The sequence below is a fragment of the Carettochelys insculpta genome, chromosome 1 (assembly GCF_033958435.1).
Source record: "Carettochelys insculpta isolate YL-2023 chromosome 1, ASM3395843v1, whole genome shotgun sequence".
Taxonomy (NCBI): Eukaryota; Metazoa; Chordata; order Testudines; family Carettochelyidae; genus Carettochelys; species Carettochelys insculpta.
The window spans coordinates 279,184,350-279,207,743 of NC_134137.1; the positions used below are offsets into that span (position 1 = coordinate 279,184,350).

General features: G+C 50.4%; 1 protein-coding gene and 1 long non-coding RNA gene across 4 annotated transcripts in view; one reads left to right on the top strand and one right to left on the bottom strand.

Moving 5' to 3' along the window:
* Positions 1–6,711, top strand: part of LOC142020550 (uncharacterized) — an 18,759-nt gene extending 12,048 nt beyond the window's left edge. Inside the window, exons 3-4 of the long non-coding RNA XR_012647439.1 lie at positions 1,566–1,667; positions 6,579–6,711. This is a non-coding gene — a long non-coding RNA (uncharacterized LOC142020550). The remainder of the gene's footprint in view (positions 1–1,565; positions 1,668–6,578) is intronic.
* On the bottom strand, positions 6,596–22,736 carry TXN2 (thioredoxin 2). Of its 3 annotated transcripts, none has more exons than XM_075008480.1 (4): positions 22,520–22,576; positions 21,506–21,774; positions 14,491–14,614; positions 6,596–7,203 (listed from the first exon to the last, which is right to left on the bottom strand). In XM_075008480.1, the coding sequence occupies exons 1-4, from the start codon at positions 22,559–22,561 to the stop codon at positions 7,087–7,089; spliced, it is 552 nt and encodes a 183-aa protein (XP_074864581.1). In that variant the 5' UTR covers positions 22,562–22,576; the 3' UTR covers positions 6,596–7,086. The 3 variants fall into 3 exon arrangements, with proteins under 3 accessions (XP_074864581.1, XP_074864598.1, XP_074864590.1); XM_075008497.1 differs by lacking the exon at positions 22,520–22,576 and adding an exon at positions 22,394–22,493 and having other exon boundaries at positions 6,600–7,203; XM_075008489.1 differs by lacking the exon at positions 22,520–22,576 and adding an exon at positions 22,628–22,736 and having other exon boundaries at positions 6,601–7,203.
* Between the last annotated feature and the right edge of the window lie 658 nt (positions 22,737–23,394).

Genomic DNA, 23,394 nt, shown 5'->3' on the forward strand with positions numbered 1-23,394 from the left:
TTTACCCCTAGCCTCCAAAGGGCTGCACCTGCCTGTCCAAAGACCTCATCAACTGCAGCTACAACCACAGCAGCTGGAGAAAAGCCACCTCTCCTCAGGATACAATCTGGGCAGCACTCCCACCTCCTGCCACCGAGAGCTGGACTGGGAATCAAACCTGAATGGCCTGGCCTAGCCATGCTGAGCCTTAACCCCAAGCTATCACCCACTGCAGTGGGCCTTCCCACTGCAGCTGGCCCAGCCCCTGCGGGCCTTGTGAGAAAGAGGCCAGGCCTAGCACATAAACCTAGGTCTCCTTCATGATACTGCTCTTACTGCAGCTAGACCTGAGACTTGTTACACCCTGCTAAGCAGAAAGAGGAACTAACGTGTTGGGTTGTTTCCTGCCACTGGCCAGCCTGTATCAAATCATAACACAGAACAATAAGCCCCCATGTCTCAGCAGCTGCTTAACCAGCCACCTGAGGAATTTCCGGCAATCAGTGAGTTGAACAAGAACAAGGACTTTAGGTGTTTTTTTTATCTGCCCAATTTACATTGTGCATCATCCCCTCTGACCCCTGCAGAGCTGTGTTCTTGTCCTCAGACAGGAGGCTGTGCGAACCCCGGCCAGCCCCTTATGCAGCGTGTTCTCATCTTTCAGGCATGCTGCTCCCACCAGCAGCATGTGCTTTCCTTTAGGAATCCTGAGTCACTCTCAGGCTCCTGCAGAGAATGTTTCACTCATATTTGTCATTGCCCTGCTGGGAGAACTCGCCCTACACCCAAGTTACAACACTGCTGCAGGACAGATTGCCTAGCCAGTAAATGATTTCATGTGTAGTAGCCAGTGCCATTTACCTCCAGCCAATCACATGGCTGGGGCTGCAGAGGTGCCAGTACTCAGTACCAGCAAGTACGGGCACAAAAAGAGCACTGGTAATAGCCCAATACAGCACAAAGGCACTCAAACCACAGTGCAAATATACTCCAGAGCCATTGATCACACAGGTAATAAAGTTGCAAAGTAGTTTGCATTCTCTCTCTCTCTCTCTCTCTCACACACACACACACACACACAGAGCATCTTATGGGCTAAAATTTGCCATTTGCTTTCTCCTCACAGATGAATGTTGCTGGAAAGTTTGGGCCAAAACTATTCAATCATTTCTGAGTTACAAAAGTTTCACAGCAGGGTGAAAAAAAAGCCGTTTTTGCACAACAAATATATAAAACATGCCCCTCCACGCAACAAAAATAAATTGGAGTGCTGCAACTGTTTCTTTTCCAGCATCACTCAGCACTGGCTAAATGCTGGAAGATTAAACTTGGCATAAGAAGCATCTCTAATGAGTAGAAAAGACTCTGGCAATTTGCTTAAAAATTCAGATAAAAGAAACAACACAGTTATATAAATATTAGACAACATGTCTCAGCATGTGTGCTGTATAACACTCCATTAACACTGAATCTGATCTGCTAGCCAGGCTAGTGAAGCCAGTTACTTGAGCAGGCCCATGCATTCTGAACCAGTGGTTAAAGCTGATCAAACAGGAGCTCACCCTCTTTGCTGACTGTCACCACAGGTCTGGGCATGAAATGGTGAAGCAGCAGCCACCCACCTTGCAGCCAGGAAAAGAGAAAAAATGTAGCCAAAAGAAGTTCCTGATCCCTGCTCCCCAGAGCCTGTGAGTACTCTATGTGCAGAACTCATCTGGGCACATCTGCAGTGCTCCCATCTCAGGGTCCAGCAGGATACTGGGGCTGTGGCACTGTTACTCAAATAAGCCTAGGAATTCTGGGGCATCTCCCATAGAAAGTGCTGGTGCATTTTAGACAATTTTAAGTTGATTTAAAAACAAATGTTTTATGCAAAAACCTCCTGTTTTGTGTCTTCCTTATCTGTCCTTCTGGCTGGAGGAAGACAAAGCTGGTGTAGGATGGATGTAAGGGTCTCCCACAGAAGAGGAGCTGGCAGGACATCTTCCCACACAAAGGTTGTGTCTACACACTTGCATTCCTCTTTCGAAAGATATATGCAAATGAGGTAAATTGAACATGCAAATGAGGTACAGCTTTGCATATCTGACACCTCGTTTGCATTTTCAATTGACCTCATTTGCATCCCTCTTTCGGAAGAGGAATGCAAGGTGTAGACACAGCCAGAGAGGCAAGTAGGACTGGCTCACCTCTTCTTTCCTCATCAGCTGCGGCTGCTCTGCCCACTTCTAGAAATGGCTGTGTGTTTCCCCAGAGTCCTCAATGTTTGAAAAGAGAGCTCCAGGGATACTCCTCCATCAAAGCAGAGGGCCATGAGCTGCCACAGGGCGGCAGGCAGAACTTTGCACATTGTAATTTAGTTTTATTACAAATAACTTAATCATCAGGGTCTCAGAAGGCTTAGATCAGCAATTAGAAATTCACAGGCTCATCTGAAGCTGTAGCAGCACCATAATCTTCCATGTCAAATGCACAAAACACCCTCCTGCCTGTAGCTAGGAAGCAGCTGCCCCGTGGGCTGCTTGGGCTACGCCCTTAGTCCAGCACCTCCAGGGGAATATGGGCAGGCCTGGCTCACTCTCTAGTATCCTTAAGGGGCATTTTTCACCGAGAACGAGGTAAGACAGAGGGATGAAGGCAGCCTCTCGCCAGCACCCTTGCTCTCCATGAGCAGGCGGGAGGTGAGAACAGAAGCAAAATTCTCAGCCTCATCGTTTGTCTGGTTTCCACCATTCCTTTCCCCTAGCGTAGGAGAGGGCTGGGGACTTTCCTCTTTGGTGTTGCCATTCCACCTGTCTTTCCCTCCTCCTATCCCCACTTGCCTGGGGAGCATGACCCTGATTGCAGATGCTGCCCTGAGGGACAAGAAGCAACTACCCACTACATACTCTGATTGGTCTCCTTTGCTCTCACAAGGGAGCAGCAGAGGATGGAGGCAACAGCCACATGCCCAGGCACAAGAGCCCCTTGTGGCAGGGTGCTGTAACTGCAGCCACATGCCCAGGCACAGCAGCCCCTTGTGGTAGGGTGCTGTAACTGCAAGGGAGCTTTTGGGAGGCTCCAGGCCACAGGCTAGAACTGTAATTTCCAGGACAGGTTTGTAAAAGGCTGAGGTCCTGGCCTGATTGGGAAAACAGTAGCTGTTTTCCAATCTTTAAAATGGGGATAATATTTATTTACTTTTATCACAGGACATATCACACAGAGAGTTTTGCAGTGTGGTGGTCTCTCTCATACATCCTTTGCTTTGTAAACAGAGCAGTAAGTGTTATTACTGGGTGGCAAGAATGCTGAGAGGATAAACATCTACCTGTAACCTAGCTCTGCACCTGCATCCTCCCTCATACCCCAGAGGGGCTGGAAGATTACCAGGGGACAGAGCCCAAAGGATGGGGAAGAAGGAAAGGACACATTTTGTGTAAAGACAGGAAGTCCTATGGCACCTTATAGACTAACGTATTTTGGAGCATGAGCTTTTGTGGGCAAAGACCCGCTTCATCAGATGCATGTAAAGACAGACACTCATGTAGGGTTTAATTTCAAGTCCATGACTTGCTTTTTAAATAGAGCTGCATAGTTATAGTAAATATGCACACCACTGCCTAAGAGAGCCACTGGGAAGACACAGCACAGCAAAAGCTTAACAGAACAGAGCAACACCATGCAGGTTTCAAAACAGGAAGTGAAGAATGCAGCTCTGCTGTAATAGCAACAAAGGGAAGCATTTTAGCCCCTGATATGGAGAAAGCTGTTAGTGCTGTGGGACAGCCTTTTGCACAAGCCCCTTCACAACAGCCCATCATGTTTAGTGTGTGTGAAAAAAGCCACATTAGACCTGAATCAGACGATGTGCAAACCTTCCTGCTTACACTCATGTGAGATTTTTATTAGCTGCTGTCATTAGCACAGAACAGCCTCCCACCAGGCAATAAAAAAGGGATTAAAATTGAACTCCTGGACCCAGATGTTGCAAGGTATTTAGGCTTCTAACTTGCATCAGCTTCAGTGCAAGCTAGATACTTTTGAGGATCTGGCCCTGCTGCCTAAAACATTCTTGCATTTCTCTTCCTTTTACATTTCTCTAATGCAGGGGTGGCCAGTCAATTAGAGACTACGATTATGTCTAGATTACAGCAATTCGTCAACAGAACTTTTTGTCAGAAGATACCTTCCGACAAAACTTCTGTCAACAGATCGTGACCAAATTGTCAGGTGGATTGCAAGAGTGACCTGCTCTGTCGCCAGAGAGCGGCCAGACTGCCTAGCCACTCTCTCGACAGAATGGCCAACTGGAAGCACAGCAGACAGGACTGCCTGGGGTCCTGGAAGCCCTGTCTGTCGACAGAGGGCCCCTCAGAATGTGCCGACTGGCTTTCCGTCGACAGAGGTGTTATGCCTCGTGGGGAGCAGGGTACAGCTGTGGCCAAAAATGCTGCATCCTGTTGATTTAATGTCAACAGAATGCCTTGGGAATCTGGATGCTCCCCAGGTTTTGTTGACAAAACCCTCTAGTGCAAACATAGTCTAAGAGATGAAATAGCTGTGAATAGAGCGCAGAGGGACATTTGTTATTTTCTATCTAGAGATAAATAAATATATATGTGGCTCTGTGCTCTCCACCTCTGCCAGAACCAGGCACTCCCAGCCCCAGATCTAACCCAATCGTCCCCCTTCCCCCAAAGCCAGGCACCCCCTAGCTTCCCCTTCAGCTCTAACCCAATGCCCATTATATCTGCATCTCACCGGAGCTACCTATGCAGCCACATGCTTCTCCCTCCAGGCACTGTGGTGTGTGTGCAGAGCAGCAGCGAGCAGTCCAAGCACATGGCTCTGAGCAGGAGCCCTATTTCATTGATCAAAGACCCACATGCCGCTTGAGAACCACAGGCGGGCCACTCCTGCTCTGCTGTCTCAGATGTGTACCCTGGCATTTGAAGGCATCAAGGGGGAACCAGATGCACAAAAAACACTATCCTCTTCTCACCACTGAAAGTGGGGTTTCTTGGGGATGGATAATGAGGGAAATCCCTGAGCATGTCAACCACTTGGGTACTCCATATTCGAGTGACAGAAGTGGTTGTACATACCCGCATGTTAAAGTTTGCCAGTAACTCTGAGCTTTGATACTGGAATGCCACACAAACCCCAAACTAGTCTTTTCCCTTGGAAGGAAGTGATAAAATAGCTAATTTATACTGTCTTCTGTACACACAATGCAAAGTCACACTTTGTTCAAGTCTGTTTTTTCCTGTTCTAGGGTGATGGCAAGGCCTGAAAGTTAACTATTGTAAAAATGCATTATGTTGCTCCCCCATTTTTCCTGCATATGCTGGAAAAGGGACAGTCTTTATCAGAAGTGAGACTACTATTGTAAATTAGTATTGCCAGGAAAATTTAAGGAGGCAGGGCACTAATGCCAGGATTAAAACCCTTCCACTTCACAAAGGCAGCCGGGGCTCTCTAATAAGCATACATGACCAGGAATTGTTTTAAAGCTCAGGCAACAGGGGTCAGTTCCAGCAGCAGAGTGCTATAGCAACACAGGAGGGCATTAGTTTAACTTTGGCCCAAAACAAAGAGTGCCTCCTACTGAGCCCGATACCACTTCCTGCAGTGGATGAGCCAGCCTTGCCTAGCTTTGACAACAAAACTGCCAGCAGATAGTGTAACTACTGCCCAGCCCAGACAGACTTTGATCACTGCTGATTATAAAGCATAACGACCCAGCTGGAGGGAAATCCCTTGTCTGGCTGCAATAACGTGTGTTATAGGAGAAGATGCCGTGCCGAGCCAAAACAAGGGAGAGCGAGGGCAAGTCAGGCTGCATCCTGAGAAAACTCATTTGCAGTTGTTGCAAGGCATGTTGGATGGGAGTAGCTGAGCGAGAAGTCAGTGAAGGCAGTAGCAACCACTAAGCAGGAGGGAGGGAGGTGGAAGGAACAAGCAGAAAGGTCGGGCAGCACGGGGAGAGGCAGCCGGGAGGGACTGCACTCAACCAGTGCTATCACTCTATAAACTCACTACTGTTGTTTACCTTTGGACTTTAAGTAGCCTGGCTTTTAGCAACAAGGCACCACTCCTTATAGCTTCCCTCCACACCCACAACTTTTCCCTCAGCACCTAATCCCTGCAGCCTCTTATGAAGGTTCTGCATCAGCATTCACCATTAAGAACAGATTCGATTAGACAAACAGGAGAGGGGAAGCTCTTGCAGGCTGCTCACAAGGCAGTGAAGATGGGAAGGGTGTGAACAAGCTGTGGTTTATTAGCAGGATCCAATATTCCTCCTCAATCAGAAGCATAAACTTCATGAATCTCAGCATCCAGCAGCCTCTGAAAACAAGTCACACCAGTCCACAGAACCAGTGACATTGTGCTGGGAGCTGCACAGAAAAAATGCACTTGCTTTTTTAAATACTATTGAGTTTTAATATGGGTGAGACACCCTCTCTTCACTGTTCCCATTTGGAGAACCCCTTTATTTATGCTCAGCTTTCACAGCACCTCTACTGTATTTCAAGAGTTTCGCCATTTCAGAGACTTCCCTCCTCCCCCACAGAACTACACAGATGTGGTTAATAAAGTTCTCTTTATTATAGACCTACGAAAAAAGAAGTTTCTCTTCTTCAGTCAGCAGCAGAGGAGAGCGTGGTGTGGGCTCCAGAAGCCACAATGGATTCATGAGGGACAAGGATGCAGCTATCATGGCCAAGCAGAGCAATCCCCTATTTTAACAAACCCACCCAGAGAAAACGTGTCTACATCCTGCAACAACCTATGTCTCTTGCTAGTACAGATGCAGGTGATAGACAACTCTAATTCAGCAGTTGCCCCCTTCGCCCCCACTGCCAGTTCTTGGCCAACAGATGGAGACCCAATTCAAGTTTCGCCCCCCACAACTTTGAGGGCCAGGGGCCTCACTTCTCACCATCCCTCACAACTGCTCAGGACTACTGCTGTCCCAGGGGAGAAGGTGGGGCTGCACCAAAAAGGACACACGCTCTACAAGGCAGTTCGGTTTTGCTTCACGCCTCCCCAGGCAAGAGAATGTGCAACATGGCCAAATGCAGGGGCCTGGGTGCAGGTTTCACAGTTGTCCTCTCTTGCTCAGGCTCCAATGAGTTTCTTGAGGAAAGCCTCCAGCTGATCCTCATCCTTTATCCCCACAAACTTATCCACAACGTCTCCATTTTTCATAGCCAGAACAGTAGGCACAGCTGAGACCTAGAAGGCAGAGAGGATGCAAAAGATACAGAATAAGCTATGCTGGCAGGAGCCCAGCTGCACGATGCCTTTCAAGGATGAGCTGCAAAGCAAACAAACCCCACCCCTGCAAAGAAAAAGACTTGGGCCCTTCTGGAGAGTTTACAAAGGACTGCCAAGTTTTAGGGGTTTATTTGTCCGGCTTGCTTTTGACACTAGAAATATAGGGCCTCACTGCTCCGCCCCTTAATGGAGGTACAAGAGCTAACAACAAACATTCCTTGGGACTTCCTCTGACAAAACCACCGAAAACATCAATACTGCTCATTTTTGGGCCTCGCCACTGCCTTGATTTAAATAAAAATCCATCTGTGCAGTTTCTGTAGTTCAGACTAGGCCTAAGATTAAAAATGCAGACAAAATTCCCTTCCCCTCCCCCAAATAAAAATAGTTACCTCTCCCTCCCCACTTTATCTCATCACAAGGATGTGCAGGAAGGAACAAGCACGATGTTTTAGGAACACCTGATAGGGCACTTTTAAAAGATACTTTACAGTGGGCAATTCTTCCCCAGAATTCAGTGTGGGCCAGAGCGTAATTGCCCCTTTTCCCACAGGAAAGGACTCCCTGTCCTCCTCCATCCTGGGAGAAGCATTCTGGTATTTGTTGTTGACTGTGGGCCCCCCAACTATCCTTCTCCCTGCTCTCCCAGCTTCTGGCTTCATGGATAACAACCCGCCCGTACTGTCAGGGGCAGAGGCTTGATTAGGTAGGGAAGGAAAGACCCCAAACTGAGCTGGCGGCCAGCTACAGTGTTTTGGGTGTTGAGCCCTTGCAAGCTTTGCTGGAAAGAAAGGAAGTAACAGTGCAAAGGATGGCACTCAGGGTCAAAGCACGGGCTTTGGGATTGGGGCAAAAAACCTCACGGACACCTTTTGGGGAAAGCGCATTGCGGCTCAGACCAGCAAGGGGAAGAACTGGCTAGCATTTCAGAACAGCCAGCCACACACGGGCTGCTCCTCCGCAGCCCTTATCCATCTGGCGCTTATCTCCTGGAACGTGTCCCACCCTTATCTCATAGTAGGCTATCCGCCCTGGGAATGCATCCTCTCAGCAAGTACGTTCCCAGCTGCGCGGTCTCTTGCTCCCCTCAGGGACCTGCCACCCACACAAATCCTCCCCCCAGGAAATCCCACCGAGATCTGGCGCTTCTCTCGCCAGCAGTCTGACATGAAAGAGGTTTTGTTCACCCTGCCCCTCCCCTTCCCCCAAACAGAACGGTTCCCTACATCTCTCCTCCAGGGCTTTGTGCAAACCCGTTTAAGATAATTCAGGCATTGGAGCTTCTCCTGCCGTGCTCAGTGCCTGTTTAATCTGCGTGCTTTAACACCCCCTCGTGACTAGTTGCGGAAGTGCAGCGTGCCCCTGGGAAGTGGTTCACCAGGCACAGCACTAGTGGTGCAGCTGAGGTGCCTGTGTGAGAATGTCTTTTTTGCCCTGGAAGAAACAGTATTATGGGGAAGCTCTGAGCTTGCCCTGAATTCTGCCCTCTTGGGGCTGTTGTGCTCCAGGGAGCCTCTCTCTTGTCTCTAGTGTAGGTTAAACAGCCAGTGGAATTACCCCAACACCTACAGAATAGCCTCAGGTGGTAGCTAAGGTCACATGATGAAAGCAAGCCCTGGTACCAGTGAGAGGCAGCAGCAGCCTCCAGAGCTGAGGAGGAGCTGTCAGTCACACTGAGTTTCAGCCCTTTGTGTGTGGGCTGGCAGGGCCCTGAGGAGGGATAGCTCAGTGGTTTGAGTGCTGGGCTGCTTAAACCCAGAGTTCTGAGCTCAATCCTTGAGGAGACCATTTTGGGGTCTGTGGCAAATATGCTAAAAGAGCAGGGGGAGATGGTGCTTAGTCCTGCCAAGAGAGTGGGGGCCTGGACTTGATGACCTTGTGAGGTCCCTTACAGCTCTACAAGATGTGTGACCCCCACACAAAATATCAGCCCAAGTAATACAGGACTGCCAACAAGAAGGGAGTGAAGAGTTTCTCTTCCCCAGACCATCCTTATGGGGGCAGCCCCAGCACTGGTCTCCATATTAGACATGCTAGTTCCAGGCTGTGCCTCTAATGGTAGATCCACACAGCAGCTGGGAGATGGGATTCCCAGCTTGGGCACATGGGCCCAAGCTAGCACTGAAAAAAATTATGTGGCTGCAGCAGCTCAGTTCCCTGACCAAAATTCCTACCCAGGGGCTCAGGCAGGGTTGTGCCTAGGTGGCTACTAGCCACAGCTCCTACTCTAACACTGCTAGCAAGTTTTCCTCTCCTTTTGCTGGGAATATCGCCTCCCCACGGCAGTGTGCACATTCCCTGAGGGACACACACACACAACTCATGGCTTTTTTTTTTTTTTTTGGTGGTTGTGGGGTAAGAGAAAACTATTGTGACTTCCAGCTACTCTGTGCTTCCAGCTGCTGAACAGCTTGGGTTAGGGAATGGCCCCCAGCATAGCATTAAAAAGTGCTTGGGGTTTGTCCAACCTCCAGCAGCATCCCAGGGTGTCTTATGGGCAGCCCCTATGTCAGGGTTTATCAGGAAGCTTTCATGTTCTGCACTGTCTGCACCAGGGAAAATCTCTTGCAGTCAGAACCAAGGCTGTTAGAGCCCATTTATGCAGCACAGAGACCACAGAAGAACTGAGGATTCACTAGTAAATTTAGGAACAATGCAGGAAACCAGCTACACTGAGATGTCTCCAGGCAAACAAGTCCCACTGCTAGCTTTCTGCAACCAGCACACCAGCTGCCAGGAGCAGCAGCGTGGGAGAAGGGACTGTGCTTTTCCATCTGGGATCAAAATGCACGCTGGCAAAAAACCAACCCAACTGAACGTGAGACAGAATCCCACACAGAGCAGCAGATCAAAGCCAAAAGTACTTTGCTGTCTTTGCCCTTCTGGGTCGAGAAGGGGAGCAAAGTGAGGGAAAAGCCATGTTCTGAGGTGTCCTGAAAAGAGAGTGTTCGATGAGGAGAAGGGATTGGATCTCAGGAGAATGGAGGCTTGTCTTGTGCAGAACTGGATCTGCAAGGTCTCTAGCAGCAGGAAACAAGGCGTGCTCTGCTGGGACAGCCTGGAGCCAAGGGCAGGCAGAGACCCATGTGAAGGAATGCTCAGGCATTCCAAAGTTCTCGGAGGGGGTCTCTCTCCAATCCGTCCCCCTCCCACACCCAACACTCTTCCCCCCCAAAGAATCTGCTGCAGAGAGGAAGTTGTGCAATCTCAGGCTGGGCAGCTGGCCAGGGTCTGCACGTGGAGGGGCGGGAGAACTGTGGGAGGAAGCTGGTTTCCTGGCAGCTGGCAAGGGAATTCTGGGGGTGAGAAAAGGGCCTTGAAAATCTCAGGACGTAAGCAGAGAACAATCTGAGAGTCCAGGATCCCAAGGGGAATGGCCCTCAGTCCCTGTTGCCAGAAGAGGATGAGGATGCTGCTAACAGGGGCAGTTCCTGCCTCAGCACAGGTGGCTTTCTGACCCCTACCCAGAACCCCACATCCTTCTTTGCTTTTGTGTTGACCTACAACAGCCTGGAGTCACACTGACCACCCCTTTGCGTTCTCACCGCTTCGGCTAGCGACTCTTCCGAGGGAAGAGCAAAGTGAGGCTCATCTAACCTTGAGCTTGGGACAATACAAACCAGCAACAAAACATCCTCCTTAAAAATCAAGCCAGAAATTGTAAAGCTCAGAACAAAACTCCCCCCTACCATTTCCATTCTATCATGGTCCCACTCAAACTACCTACCCAGTGAGGAGTATGAAACACTTACAAAACTAAAGGTGTATCACCTGGACAGCCCAAGGTGCAGGTCCACCTGGGATCCCCAGAACTTTTTACAGAATGGGAATTTAACAGAGAGTTTGCCTGTGTGTGCATTTACAGCTCAGGAACAGGCCCTGTAATCCAGCCCTTGACTGCAGCACAAACACGGCTTACCTGCTACTCCCCAACAGCCTTATTTACTCATCTAGAATGATCATTTCAGCCATCCACTTGGTTTGAGGAGATTTCCCCAGGGACAAGTCCCTGCGAAATGTAACAGTTCTCATCTCTCCAGCCTCCCCTAGAGGAGCAACGTTGACAGGGTTGTAATTCTCGATCCTTTTCCTAGTGCCTTTAATACCACTATTCCAGATGTAGTTTTCTGACTGCCCTGGTAGAATAGCAACAAGAAGAGCTATCTACGCTCAATAGCAAGGCTTGGAACAATATAATTTAAGCAATCTATGACCAGAACAATGCTTACTCAGTTCTTTGTGTATGTCTACTGGCAAGATCCCTGGGTGAGGAAGGATACTGGGGGGAGTGGGGAAGACCACCCCTTCCAGCATGACTCCTTCCAGTTCCTCTAGGGCAGGGCCGGGACAATGCCAGCTCGACTCCAGATGCCCCCTCCCCACTTCTGCTCTGCCTCTTCTTCCAGCCCCCTTCCCCAACTGAGGTGGCACAGGGGACTGGCAAGGGTTTCTGGTGCTGGCAGGAGGGTCTGGCCCCCCACACTCACAAGTAGCAGCAAGGGAAAGTGGAAGGACATGCACTGGCTTGGTCTGCTCCCCTGTCTGCATCACTCACCTTCCTGCCGGTCCCACCTCTCCTATGAGGGATGTGCCCAGAAACTGTGGGGAGCGTAGTGGCATTGCTCTGCTTCCACCAGGGAGTGTGGGCGGCCTGCCCCCCACTCCCCGCCCGGCAAAGGTACCAGCCTCCTCCCCCAATGGCAATGAGCAAGTCAATGGTGAATTGGTTCACCCCCACATCCTGACAGTGATCAGCCCTTGTTCCAAGTGAGCTCAGAGATGGACCCTCAGTTTCAGTACATGACAAAAACACTAGTCTCTCAGGCCACCTGGAGGCTCTGGCCCCTTGCCCCTCCTGCCCACAGCTCCTTGCTCCCCCCATGTCACCAGTGTCTGCTGACTTCAAATACTTAAGCAATCTCAAGCTCTTTCAGAGAGGCAGCCGTGTTAGTCTGTATCTTCACAAAACAAATAAGCATCCTGTAGCACTTCAAAGACTAACAAAATGATACACTAGATGATGAACTTTTGTGACCTTCTTCAGACCTGAGGAAGTGGGTCTGTCACACAAAAGCTCATCCCCTAATAAATTATTTTGCTAGTCTTTAAAGTGCTGCAGGACTGCTTGTTTGTTGTGTCAATCTTCTCCGGTTTGTCCTCATTAGCACCCTCAAGCAGTCTCCATGCTTGTATTACATCACACCTCTAACGGATAACGGTAACATTCCTCAGCCTTGGTCTGGACTGTGTATGTCAGGGCACTGCTCCAGAGCAAGGCCCCAGGGGCTCCATTGCTTACATTAGCAGAGAGTGTAAGCTACGCAGACCCTCCACACACAATTCTGTCCCTTTAAAGGGAGCGGCAGGGAAAGGTCTGGCTCCCCTTCCTTCCAAAGCCTTACCCACTGCAACCTGGGAATAACACGCGGCACCCTTCCTCCCACACTTGGAGAGATGACATGCCCCGAGGCTGGTTCACAGCTGGCTGGCAGATTTTTTGAGCTCCTTGTCTTAGCTTCAGTCAAGCACAAAGATGAGAGGCTTTAATCCCCACGGGGAAGGAGCAGGGCTCACCTCACCCACAAGGAGAGTGAACAGTACCACTTTTGTTGAAGGGTCTTACTGTAGAATATGGCAGCTGCATGCTTTGCCCACTAGGAACTGGGAAGGGCAGACACCAAGCCCCAGAGCAGCATTGGGGAGTTTTTAGATTTCTCCAATCAGCTAAAATATGGCTGAATCCTTCGCTGTGTTCAGTTGTCTCCTCTCAAAGCACCCAGGGGGCAACATGAAGAGCAGGAAGTTCACATGACTGTCAGTGGAGGGATGCATTCACAAAAGTGCTGAGGACCCAACCCGCCAGAAAATGGATGTGTTTATTCCTCCCGCCACACTCACTCCCCACAAAATCAAAACCAGGGGTATTGCTTGAGGATAAGACACTGGCAGCCAAGGAATCCCCTTACAGCCTGGGAGGGAGGGCCAGTGAACGAGAGGGGTTGGGGAGGGATTCGGCCTACTCTGATTCCCTAGCGCAAATGATGCTGATCACATGAGGAGTTTTTAAGAGTACCCTGGGCTGAATGTTTGGCCTGTCACTCCCCTAGCTGCCTTGCATCTGAAGTGACCAGCAAGCCAGCATTCTACTCAGAGCGCAGGCTCAGAGCTGCTAGGCCAGTGTCTCTCAAATGCAGTCATAGCTGCATGTGGCCACCAGGGGCTTTCCCTGTGCCCACAGCCTCCGAGGCAGTGATCTGGGGGGAGCGGCACAAAGCAGCAGTCCCTCCCTGGGGTCCTGTCCCTCTCTGGAGCCACAGATGCCAGAGACCAGATAGCCATTGAGTTCCACCCATTCCTGGAGGCAGCGGTGCTCAAGCTTCCAGCTTCAGTCCTGGGGATAGCAGGCAGCAGGCTCCGGCCACAGGCTCCGTCCATGCGGCTTCAGCTGTGCCTATGCCCATGCTGCAGGTGCTGGCAGGCTCCTTCACCGGTCACAGAGAGCCATCCTTCAGTTCCAGTCCCAGGCTCACCATCCCCTTCTTCCTCCCTATCCATCTCCCCACCTAGGGCTTGATAGGTCTCCTGGCTTGCAAGGGCTGAGCAAGCCTGCTGTAAAAATGGTATTATCTGTTTGTGAAAATTACTCTTCCCTGCCTCCCACTTAGCTAACAAGTCTGCTGATGTGCAAAGTGATATCTGCAGGTGTGATAGCTACCAAGTCCAAAAAAAAAAAAAAAAAGGAACCATAAAAACAACAACAAACACAAGCCTGTGTAAAGCCATTCCTCTTTAGCTCCAGTAAAGAATGAAGAAACTTTACAATTTTTTTTTTTTACTACTAATTCTGAAAAACACTCCTGGAGAAATAAATTACTAGGACTTGGACACGCACTTTTTTGTTTTTCCTGAAGTATTTGAGGGAAAACCTGTAATAGTGGCCACCAGGAAGAATTCGGAGCCCCACTCGGAGGCAACCAAAAATTTGTTGTGAGAACTCCAGGCACTCCCCCCAACGCCAACGCTAGCAGCACACAAGAAGGGTCTGGTCTGAGAACTACAACCAGAAGCGACTGAACACTTGCGGTGTGAATCTACTCAGACACATAAAACAGGAGTCCCTAAGCAATTGCCTACCTCCCACCCCAACATGCTGCCACCATGAGAAGCCCTTCCTTCTTGCAAGGACACCCTCATGACCCCACTGAGCCACTGCTGCAACACAGCCCTCGTGCGCCTGGCCCGTACCTCATATTCAATAGCCAGATCTGTGTGATCATCAATGTCCACCTTCGCCATCAGCACCTTCCCCTGCTGCTTGGCCACCATCTTCTCTAACCTGGGGCCCAGGATCTTGCAGGGGCCACACCACCTCACAGAGAAGGAAAAGAGCAGGCGTTACACAGGGAATTGCCATAGTAACCACGGTGTGGATAAACAGCGTCCACGATAATTCACAGGCAACTTGACCACTGCCTAACTCCTTCTCCCTATACTGACCTTTATACTATGGGAGATTAGCACAACAAACACTGAGTGTGAACATTAACCAACCGCTTTCATGAATGTTAGAGAATCACCATCAGAAAGTTATACAAGGCCTGAGATCGTCTACACTACAGTGGCTGTGCCGGCACAGCTCCTTACTGTAGACACAGCCAACACTGAGTGTACATCTACACTACAGCAGATGGACGACCCTGGTGTAGAGCTGCTGCTGTAGGGTAGATGCTCCAACGTGGACAGAAGAGGTTTTCTACTGGCGTAGGGAATCCATCTTTCAGAGGCAGTATCTAGGTTAACAGACAAATCCTTCCAAACTTGTTGTTTCTACAGCGGGGGTTAGTACCAGAGAGGTAGCCGTGTTAGTCTGTACCTTCGAGAACAAGAAGTCCTGTGGCACCTTATAGACTAACACATATTTTGGAGCATAAGCTTTCGTGGGCAAAGACCCGCTTCATCAGATGCATGAGGGGTTAGATTGACTTAACTATGTTGCTTGGGATGACATTTTTCACAGCCCTGAGTGATGTAACTAGGCCAACCCAAGTTTCAGTTGTAGCTCAGGCCCAACAAAAGCATTTATTTTGTCAGCATAGGAACACCATCGCTGAGTGACATCAGCTATGCCAACAACAGTCTACGTCTGTTGACAGAGCTGCAGCTACAAGGGAATTTCGCCAGCAAAGCTATGCCAGTTGGGGTGGGTGCGTGGGGGTGAGTTTTTGACACCCCAAGCAACATAACTTTTAAGCCTAGACCAACCTGAGATTGCAACACAGCTTAGAGAGAGGCATTATTAAATTAAAGAGGGTGGGAAGAGGTTGCTATACATGGATAGTCCATTACTCTGGGAATACCTCAGTCTCCAAGGGGTGTTTACCTAAGCAAAATCACTGTCAGCAAAATCACCGCCATGGAAAGGCTGTCTGTTTAAAAAGGTAAAAACCCAACAGACACCACCTGTGCCAAACTCTGGCATTAGCAAGAATTTGAATCCGGGGTCTCAAACTCATGGCCCATGGGCCATCTCCTGCCCTCGCACTGCCATAACCTGGCTCACACATGGCTGTTGGCAAGTGACTCCCTGCAGCCCTGAGGAGTGTCTGTACCTTTCCCTCAGGTCTAGCCCCTGCTCCGCTCTCTCCCCACCACTGCACCTCTTCCCGCAAGCCCACTCCCCTGAGGGACGTGGCCTTGGGGATTACTGGGAGCTGGCGTGGGCTAGAAGCAGGGATTGGGCCCCCCCCATTATGACAGTGGTAGGAGCTGCCAGGAAGCAGAGCTGGCCTCTGCTCTGCCAACATCTCCCAGCTCAGCCCAGTTGCTCGGCCTCCCTGTGGCCAGCATAGCGCCCCAGTCCCAGCCCAGGCAGACTCGGGAGGTGAAGGTGGAGCGGAACAGGCTGCTGTGTGGCTCCAAATGCTGTGGCGAGTGCAGAAGGGCCCCAACCCCTGCTGGTGCCTCCAGCCTGCCCAGGGCCCCACAGGCTAACCTGAGTATGGGGGACCTTCCTGTGCACAGGATATTTGGGGCAGCCACTGCAGGGCCCCCAAAATGTGTGACCCAGAGGAGCTGTGCTGGACGGGACAGCTCAGCACACCCCCCTCCTAGGCCACAGGGTGCTCTAGTCCCTGCTACGCTACCAGGAGTGCCACTGGTCACCTCCCTGGGGGCGGGCGGGTGAGGGGGGAGAAGAATTCAGGCTGGCAGACATGGGAGTGTTGGGGAAGACACGAGGGGACAATGCAAGAGATCCCAAGCACCCCTTGGAGCCCTGCCAGGGAGACAGGCCCATCAGGTGCATTTGAGGACAGGCACTGGCCCTAAAGAACACTGATTTTGAGACCCCTGGTTTGAATGGAGGTTACAAGTGCTAATCAAAGTGTTGCACTGTCCCTCTAACTGCACTTGGAGTCACACTGATGCACTTGCATTGATCTCAGCCCCATCAACCTTTACAAAGAAAAAAAACAATGCCCACACCCTTACAACATATTTTAGATTGAAACCACAACTGGCTTTGTTCCCTATGCTACTCCTCTCAATTCCTCTTGGTCGCTCTACCTGTGGACATACAAATTAATGCATCTTCTCATGGCCCTAGTCATACCTAGTTTCCATTTCAGTACGTTGGCCGCGTCCATTTAGACAGTTTTCTCAGACTCTATGCTCCGTATTTATAAAGAACCAAGCACAAAGAGGGCGCACGTTGCTTGGGGGGCACTAGGCACCCCAAGACAGAAACAAGAAATTTAATATTACTGTAATTTAGCAAACATCATCTTGGAATATTTTAATTGTTGATACAAGATTTTGCCATTAATGCCAACTGCTGATGTTAGAAAAAGCCTTTGCCAATACTCACTCATTGGTCCAAGCAAAAGTCTAAGGGTACATCTACACTACAGGGAAGATCAACCTTGCCGCGGTCCATCATCCAGAGTTTGATTTAGAGCATCTAGTGGGGATGCACTAAACTGAACTTACAGGGTGCCCGTAGAGTGTGGTACTTCTGCTCCTTAGTAGGAGTAAGGGAATTCGACGAGAGCGCAGGCTTCTGTCGACCCCGCTTAGTGGAGGCCAAGCAGAAGCCCGGATTAAGGTACCTCAACTTTAGCTATGTAATTAACATAGCTGGAATTGCATACTTTAATTCAGCCTTCGACAGTAGAGTAGACCTGGCCTCAGTGTAATCAGAATTAAAAAAAAATGGGAGAGACACTTATCTAACTTGATTATAGATGAACCTATGAAATAAGCATCTATTTCTGGTCACCTAGGAAGTACCTGCAGCTAAACAAAACATGAAGCTAACAAGATAAATATTTCTGAATGACTTAAGAATTGCATGGAGATTAATTTGGAGGACACAGATCACTTGTAACACACAGCTTTCGTGCAGTAACTCATACCAGCTGTCTGTTTAGGCCTAACTGTCAATAAAGAAAACAATGAGCTTGTGCATGACATTTCACGCTAGGAAGAACACTTATGCCACAGTAATGGGAGTGAGCCGAATTGTGGTGCCATAAAATGTAGCAATACAATAGACTCTGGTGTTTTCTGTTGTCAGACTGTTGGTTGAAATAGGTGGAAGCCAAAATAACATTAAGACCCCAGTTGTTATGCCTGTTCGTTCAGTTACTGTGACTAAGTGGGAATCTTGTGTAATATTCTTCTGAATGATATGCATAGCAGTGACCTACCTGACTAGGGATTGCTACTGCATAGATGCAGAGCAGGAGACATGAGGAGTTGGATCACCTGTCTGGGGCACTATTAACAGGTCCTTGAAAGACCGGCTGATACTGAACCCGTATTAGCGGAGGACAAGAGATGACGGGAGACTAGCTTACAAGCAGAGTCAGTCTGAGGGGTGGGTGAGCTGGGCTGCTGTCCAGGGCTGCCAAAATGGACTGGCACTTGCCATGTGGGGATGGGCAGGGCTGCAGCTGAGTGGCATGGCGGATGAGGCACATTGTAGGTGATCAGGGTGCAGCAGGCCCGGTCTCCGCTGCCCGACAGCCCTGCAGACAAGGCACGTTGAGGGTGGCCAGGGGTGCAGCAGGGCCTAGTCTCCCTGACCTGGCAGCCCCCATTTGCCCAGGGACCCCTATTAGTTGGGACCAGCCCTGGAAACAAGCTAGTGTTTGGAAAGACATGGGACTGACAAAGAGACAAGAACATGGAGAGCAAATGGAAACAGATTCCACAGCACCTTTGCTAGCTGATCATACAGAACAAAACAAAGCAGATTATGTCTTAGCCTTTAAGTCTCTGTGCTAACTAAGGACCTTCCAATGCTGCATTGCAGCTGACTAATAAACCTCCATCTGTTTGGAAAAGGCTGCCTGGGGTCACTACAAATACTTGCTGAGGTGTATTAGGTCTGGAAGACAGGAAAGACCACTGATGAGCAGTTATCTAAGTTGGACTCACAAGGCCAGGGGTCGGCAACCTGCGGTTCTGGAGCCGCACGCGGCTCTAAGTGCTACCTCTGCCAACCTCCCGTGCAGAGGTGGAGGCTGCTGCAGCTTAAACAGAATTTAGTTTTTTTGTTTAAGCGGCAGCAGCCTCTGGAGCCGCTGAACACTCAGCTGCAGCGGGGAGACCCGGCAGGGTAGGGAGCCCAGGAAGAGGAAGCTGGCAGAGCAGGGAGCTGCTCCACGTGGGGGAAGTCAGCCTGCAGAAGAGCTGGGGGTAGGGGTGGCTGAGCCTGCCCTGCCAGGGCTGCACAGCAGGACGTGGCGGGGGGAGCAGCAGAGGGAAGGAGGGGGCTATGGAGGTGCAACGGCTGCATGTGGAGCTCATCAACTGAGGCAGGTAAATTCTGAGGCTGAAGGGGTTAAACCTGGACTTGGGATGGTGGTTTGAGGCTCAGAGGGATTAAACCTGGGGGCAGGGGGCAGTCTGCGGAATGCGGGGGCAAAGTTTGGGGATAGAAGAGTGGATTTGGGGGCTGAGGCGAGTACAGCCTGGAGATGGGGACAACAACTTTCAAACTAACAAATAATTGTGTGCACTGTTCTTAAAATGTGGGTGACAAAAATTACCATTTGATGTTATTTATTAAGGACTGCCTCATACTCACGTGCATTGCAGCTCTTGAGGGACTGACTTTGTAACTGAATTTGAAGACAACGGCTCTTCTTGATATTTTGGCTGCAGAGCCCTGCACTAGGCAGAGCTCACAAAGTGAAACAGGCGCCCTGAAGCCCAGAGGCTCAGTTTTGGAGGTACTGAAACCTTGTGGCAATACCCTTAAGAAAAAGTGGGCCCCCTTAGGGATCTGGCACACCGACAAGACTCCTTCCAGCAGAGGCATGATATACGCGCATGAGGGTGTGTGGGGAGGGTGGAAACAAAGCGTCATGCCCCTCCTCTCCTCCAGATTTCTGCCTGGGTCTGCCAACGGTGCTGGGCCCCCACCCTGCATGGCTGCTGCCTGAAGAGGCACCTGGCTGCGCCCTGTGGCGAGATGAAAGAGCAAGAGCTGGGAGCTGTAGGGGAGGAACTGCTGCTCTCCAGAAGAGGAAGTTGAGGGTTAGTGGGGGCCCTCCCTGTTGGGGGTGCCATAACGAGCTGTTCTGCGGGTGCCCAAACCTTTAGTGGGCCCCTTCTCCCGGAAATCCACAGGTACAGGTCATCTCTGCCTGCAAGTTACCATTTAAAACCTGGGCACAGGCTCTACAGATCCCAAGAGTTACACAACCTACATTAGCATCTTGGTGACACACCATAAGCATTGTTTTATACAGCGGTATTGGGAGTTTCTGTACTGCCAAACTTGCTATAACCTTACTCTAAACTCACAAGCATTTCTCTGTGTCTGCGGCTACAGCCGCACTACACTGCCTCCACCAGCACAGTTCCCTAGTGCAGAAGCAGCCTCCAAGAGAGAGAAGATTTTCTGTTGGTTTAGGAACATCCCCTCCCTGACTGACAACAGCTATGTCAACAGCAGCTATGTCAACAATTCCTTCAACGTGGCTGCCTTTAGAGGGGGAGGCGGGAGTGTTTGTCACCTTCGCTCTATCAGTCAGGGGAGTGGTTCTTCCGCTCCTATGAGCAATGTAACTATGCTGCTATAACTCGGAAGCACTGATGAAGTTTAACTCTGTGTCATGCCATAGTTTCTGAACACTGCACTCGATCAATTCCAAAACTCCAGGGAGCCTTCTAGGCATCCATGGCCAGAACCCCCTTGAATATTTGGGAGCGGAGTGGGGTGCTCAGCAGCCCCCCACCCTTCCAAAAAAAATTGAAAAACCAGAAGGGGCAAAAAGAGGGATACATGAAGACCTGCCAGCTTATTAGCACAGTTACAAGCACTTCCGAAGTTGTCCACAGCTCCAAAACACTGGTTGATGGCAGCCATTAATGCCTACCAGAATAACACCCCCCATATCATTCTCTCAATAGAATTTACCACATTGACACCCTAAATGACTTCTTTCCCAGAAAGAGAAACAGCCACAGGGGAAATAGGGATGTGCCCATAGCGACGGGCAGAGAGAGAGTGAAATAGGGGGATACAGAACCCATGGTGGTGAAGGGAAACTAAGGGATCCTGGCATGTGGTGAGGGAGACACTGAGTCATACAGAACCCCTAGTACGGGAAGGAATGCAGGACAGGAAGGTGCAAGATAATGAGGGTGCACTTAGCATTCCTGCATGGAGGTGGGTGATGAGGGATACTGCAGGATAGGTCAAAGAAACGGGGACCACACAGAACTCCTGCTGAGAGGGAGGTTGGGGAATACTTTAGAATGGGCAGAGGGGATAATGGAGGACATAAAGAAAAGAGTGTCACACGGTGCCTCTGCCATGGAGAGAAACAGGAACAGAGGTACACTGAGAGCTGCTGGTATGGGCAGCAGTGGGGGACAGAGCTGGGAATGAAAAGCAAACAGAAAACTTTTGTTGATATAGCTTATTCTGTTCTAGGGACCAGTATATGCTCTATCAAGAGAAGTGCTTTTGCGTGTGTGGATGCTACCTCTCCACTAGAAGGGTTTGGCAGTACAGCTATACCAACAAACTTTCCTAAGTGTATTGCTATATGAGGCCAGGTCTCTTCTCACATAGATCGCAAAGCACTTCAGAAAGGTCGGAAGGCATTCTTATCCTTATTTACTGAAGCACAGAAAAAGCAAGCAGTGCTTCCAAAGCCATAAATGGCAGCATATTGCTTTCAGGATATAAAGAGAAAAGGAGGAGAGCTCCAAAAGGTGCTCATGGGTCCACATCAATACTCACTGAGCATGAAAATCTACCACCACCGGCATCTGACTGTTCACAACTCTATCCTGGAAGTCAGACTCATCCTGGACATTAAATGTGGTCCTCCAGACAGGTGTAGTAGAAAACGTCCTAATGGAAGCAGGAACAGTGACCTGGGTACGAGGGATAAGCGATCTCGGGTAGCATGGTGCTACAGACACCTTGGAAAGAATCGACACAGGCGGTACAGAGAGCTTTTGAGGGGAGATGGAGAGAACTCTCCTAAGCATGAGCCTCTGGGCCATCTGTATAACAAAAGGAAAAATAAGACTACTTTGGATTGGCCTTAGACATGGAGAAAAGAGCAGGGAAGGAGATTTTTGAGCATTACACTGCTGAACAGCTCTCCAGTTACAGGTACACCACTCCTACCTTCCTCCCACTTCCTACAGCTCAGCCAAGCCCCTTTCTCTGCTATATGAGCCCTGCCTAGGTTCCTTCCCCATGTGCTATCACACATCTCTCTGCCATGCTAGCCTCCCAAGGCACCTCCCTCTCATCCCACAGCCCCAACCAATGACCTTCATTTCTGCCCCACAGCCCCCTCCATGCCAGCCCCATCCTTCAGTGCTCCTCATTCCTGCCCCACAACCCACTCCTTGCCATGTCAGCCCCAGTCCCTGGGATACTCATCTCCTTCTTCTTCTATGCCAGCCTAACCCTCCAGTACTCCTCACCAGCAGCCCAGACGAGCCACCCTGAGCATCTCACTCCTTCCATTTTAGCGCCCCTCTCCTATGCAATACTAAGTGTTTCCCCTGAAATGCCACCCGGCCCTTTAACTCTTGTTCCTGCCGCACTAACACCGCCCCCAGCCCCTCGGCCTGATGTAACAGCGCTGTGATCCCCATGGCTTGTACTCACCTCTTAGTCTGTGCCACCCCTTCCATCCCAGTGCCGACCCTGCCCCTGCCCCCATACTCCCCTGCCACGTGCAGCCCTGTCGCCCATGCCCTGTGCTCCCCCGCCCCATGCCAAACCTGCCCGTACCAGCCCTCCCCGCATGCTCTGTGCTCCTCCCCGCCCCGCCATCCGAGCCCTGCCCCCGCACGCGGGGTCCCGACAGAACAGCACCGCCCCAGGGCTCCCTCCACTCACCTTCGCGAGGGTGGAGGTGACGCACACACCGCCGGAGTCACGCTGCCCGAGCTGGCGGGCAGCTGATTGGCTGTGGTTGCGGGGAGGCGGATTGGTTAAAGAAGCGAGTCTCTCCGAGCTTTTCTCTCTCCTCGGCCCGTGAACAGCGACTCCCTGCCGCCTGCCTTCTAACTCTGGGAGCTGATTGGCTGGCGGCCACGTCCCTTAGGACGCCGCAGGTCGGTCTAGGCTTTGGTTGGCTATTTTCAGAAGGCGGGGTGGGCTCCTGGGTTCTGATTGGCTGCTAAGAGAAGCTGCTCCGCTCTCCACCAGCAGCTGAGCGTATTCCAAGACACGTGAGCACGGACTCGCCGGCGGCTTGCGTCCTTTGCTCGGCCGTAGGCCAGCCCCGTGACACCTCGCTAGGGTGCCCAGACAAGCGTGAAAAAGCAGCAGGTGGGAGGCAAGAGACGCCTACCTACGCCAGGTAACAGAGAGGCAGCCCTGTAATCTGTATTTTAACAACGCTACCAGGCATGGAGCGCTTTAAAGTCTAACAAAATGATTTATTAGGTGATGAGCTTTCATGGGACAGACCCACTTCTTCACATCTATAAAATTTCCAGTCCAAGCTCAAGTATGTAGCACAGCAGTCCAAAAACATTGCAACAAAAATTGAAAAATCAAATATGTGAACTGAGGGAGGGACAGCTCAGTGATTTGAGCATCAGCCTGCTAAACCCAGGGTTGTGAGCTCAATACATGAGGAAGCCATTTAGGGATTGGGG

Excerpts from the sequence above, each read along its gene's own strand:
- TXN2 (XM_075008480.1), bottom strand. The coding sequence starts at position 22,561 with ATGGCGGGGCGGGGAGGAGCACAGAGCATGCGGGGAGGGCTG. Across the intron at positions 21,775-22,519 it reads AGAGCATGCGGGGAGGGCTG|ATGGCCCAGAGGCTCATGCT; the intron begins GTACGGGCAGGT and ends TTTGTTATACAG. Across the intron at positions 7,204-14,490 it reads ATCTGGCTATTGAATATGAG|GTCTCAGCTGTGCCTACTGT; the intron begins GTACGGGCCAGG and ends TCTGCCTTCTAG.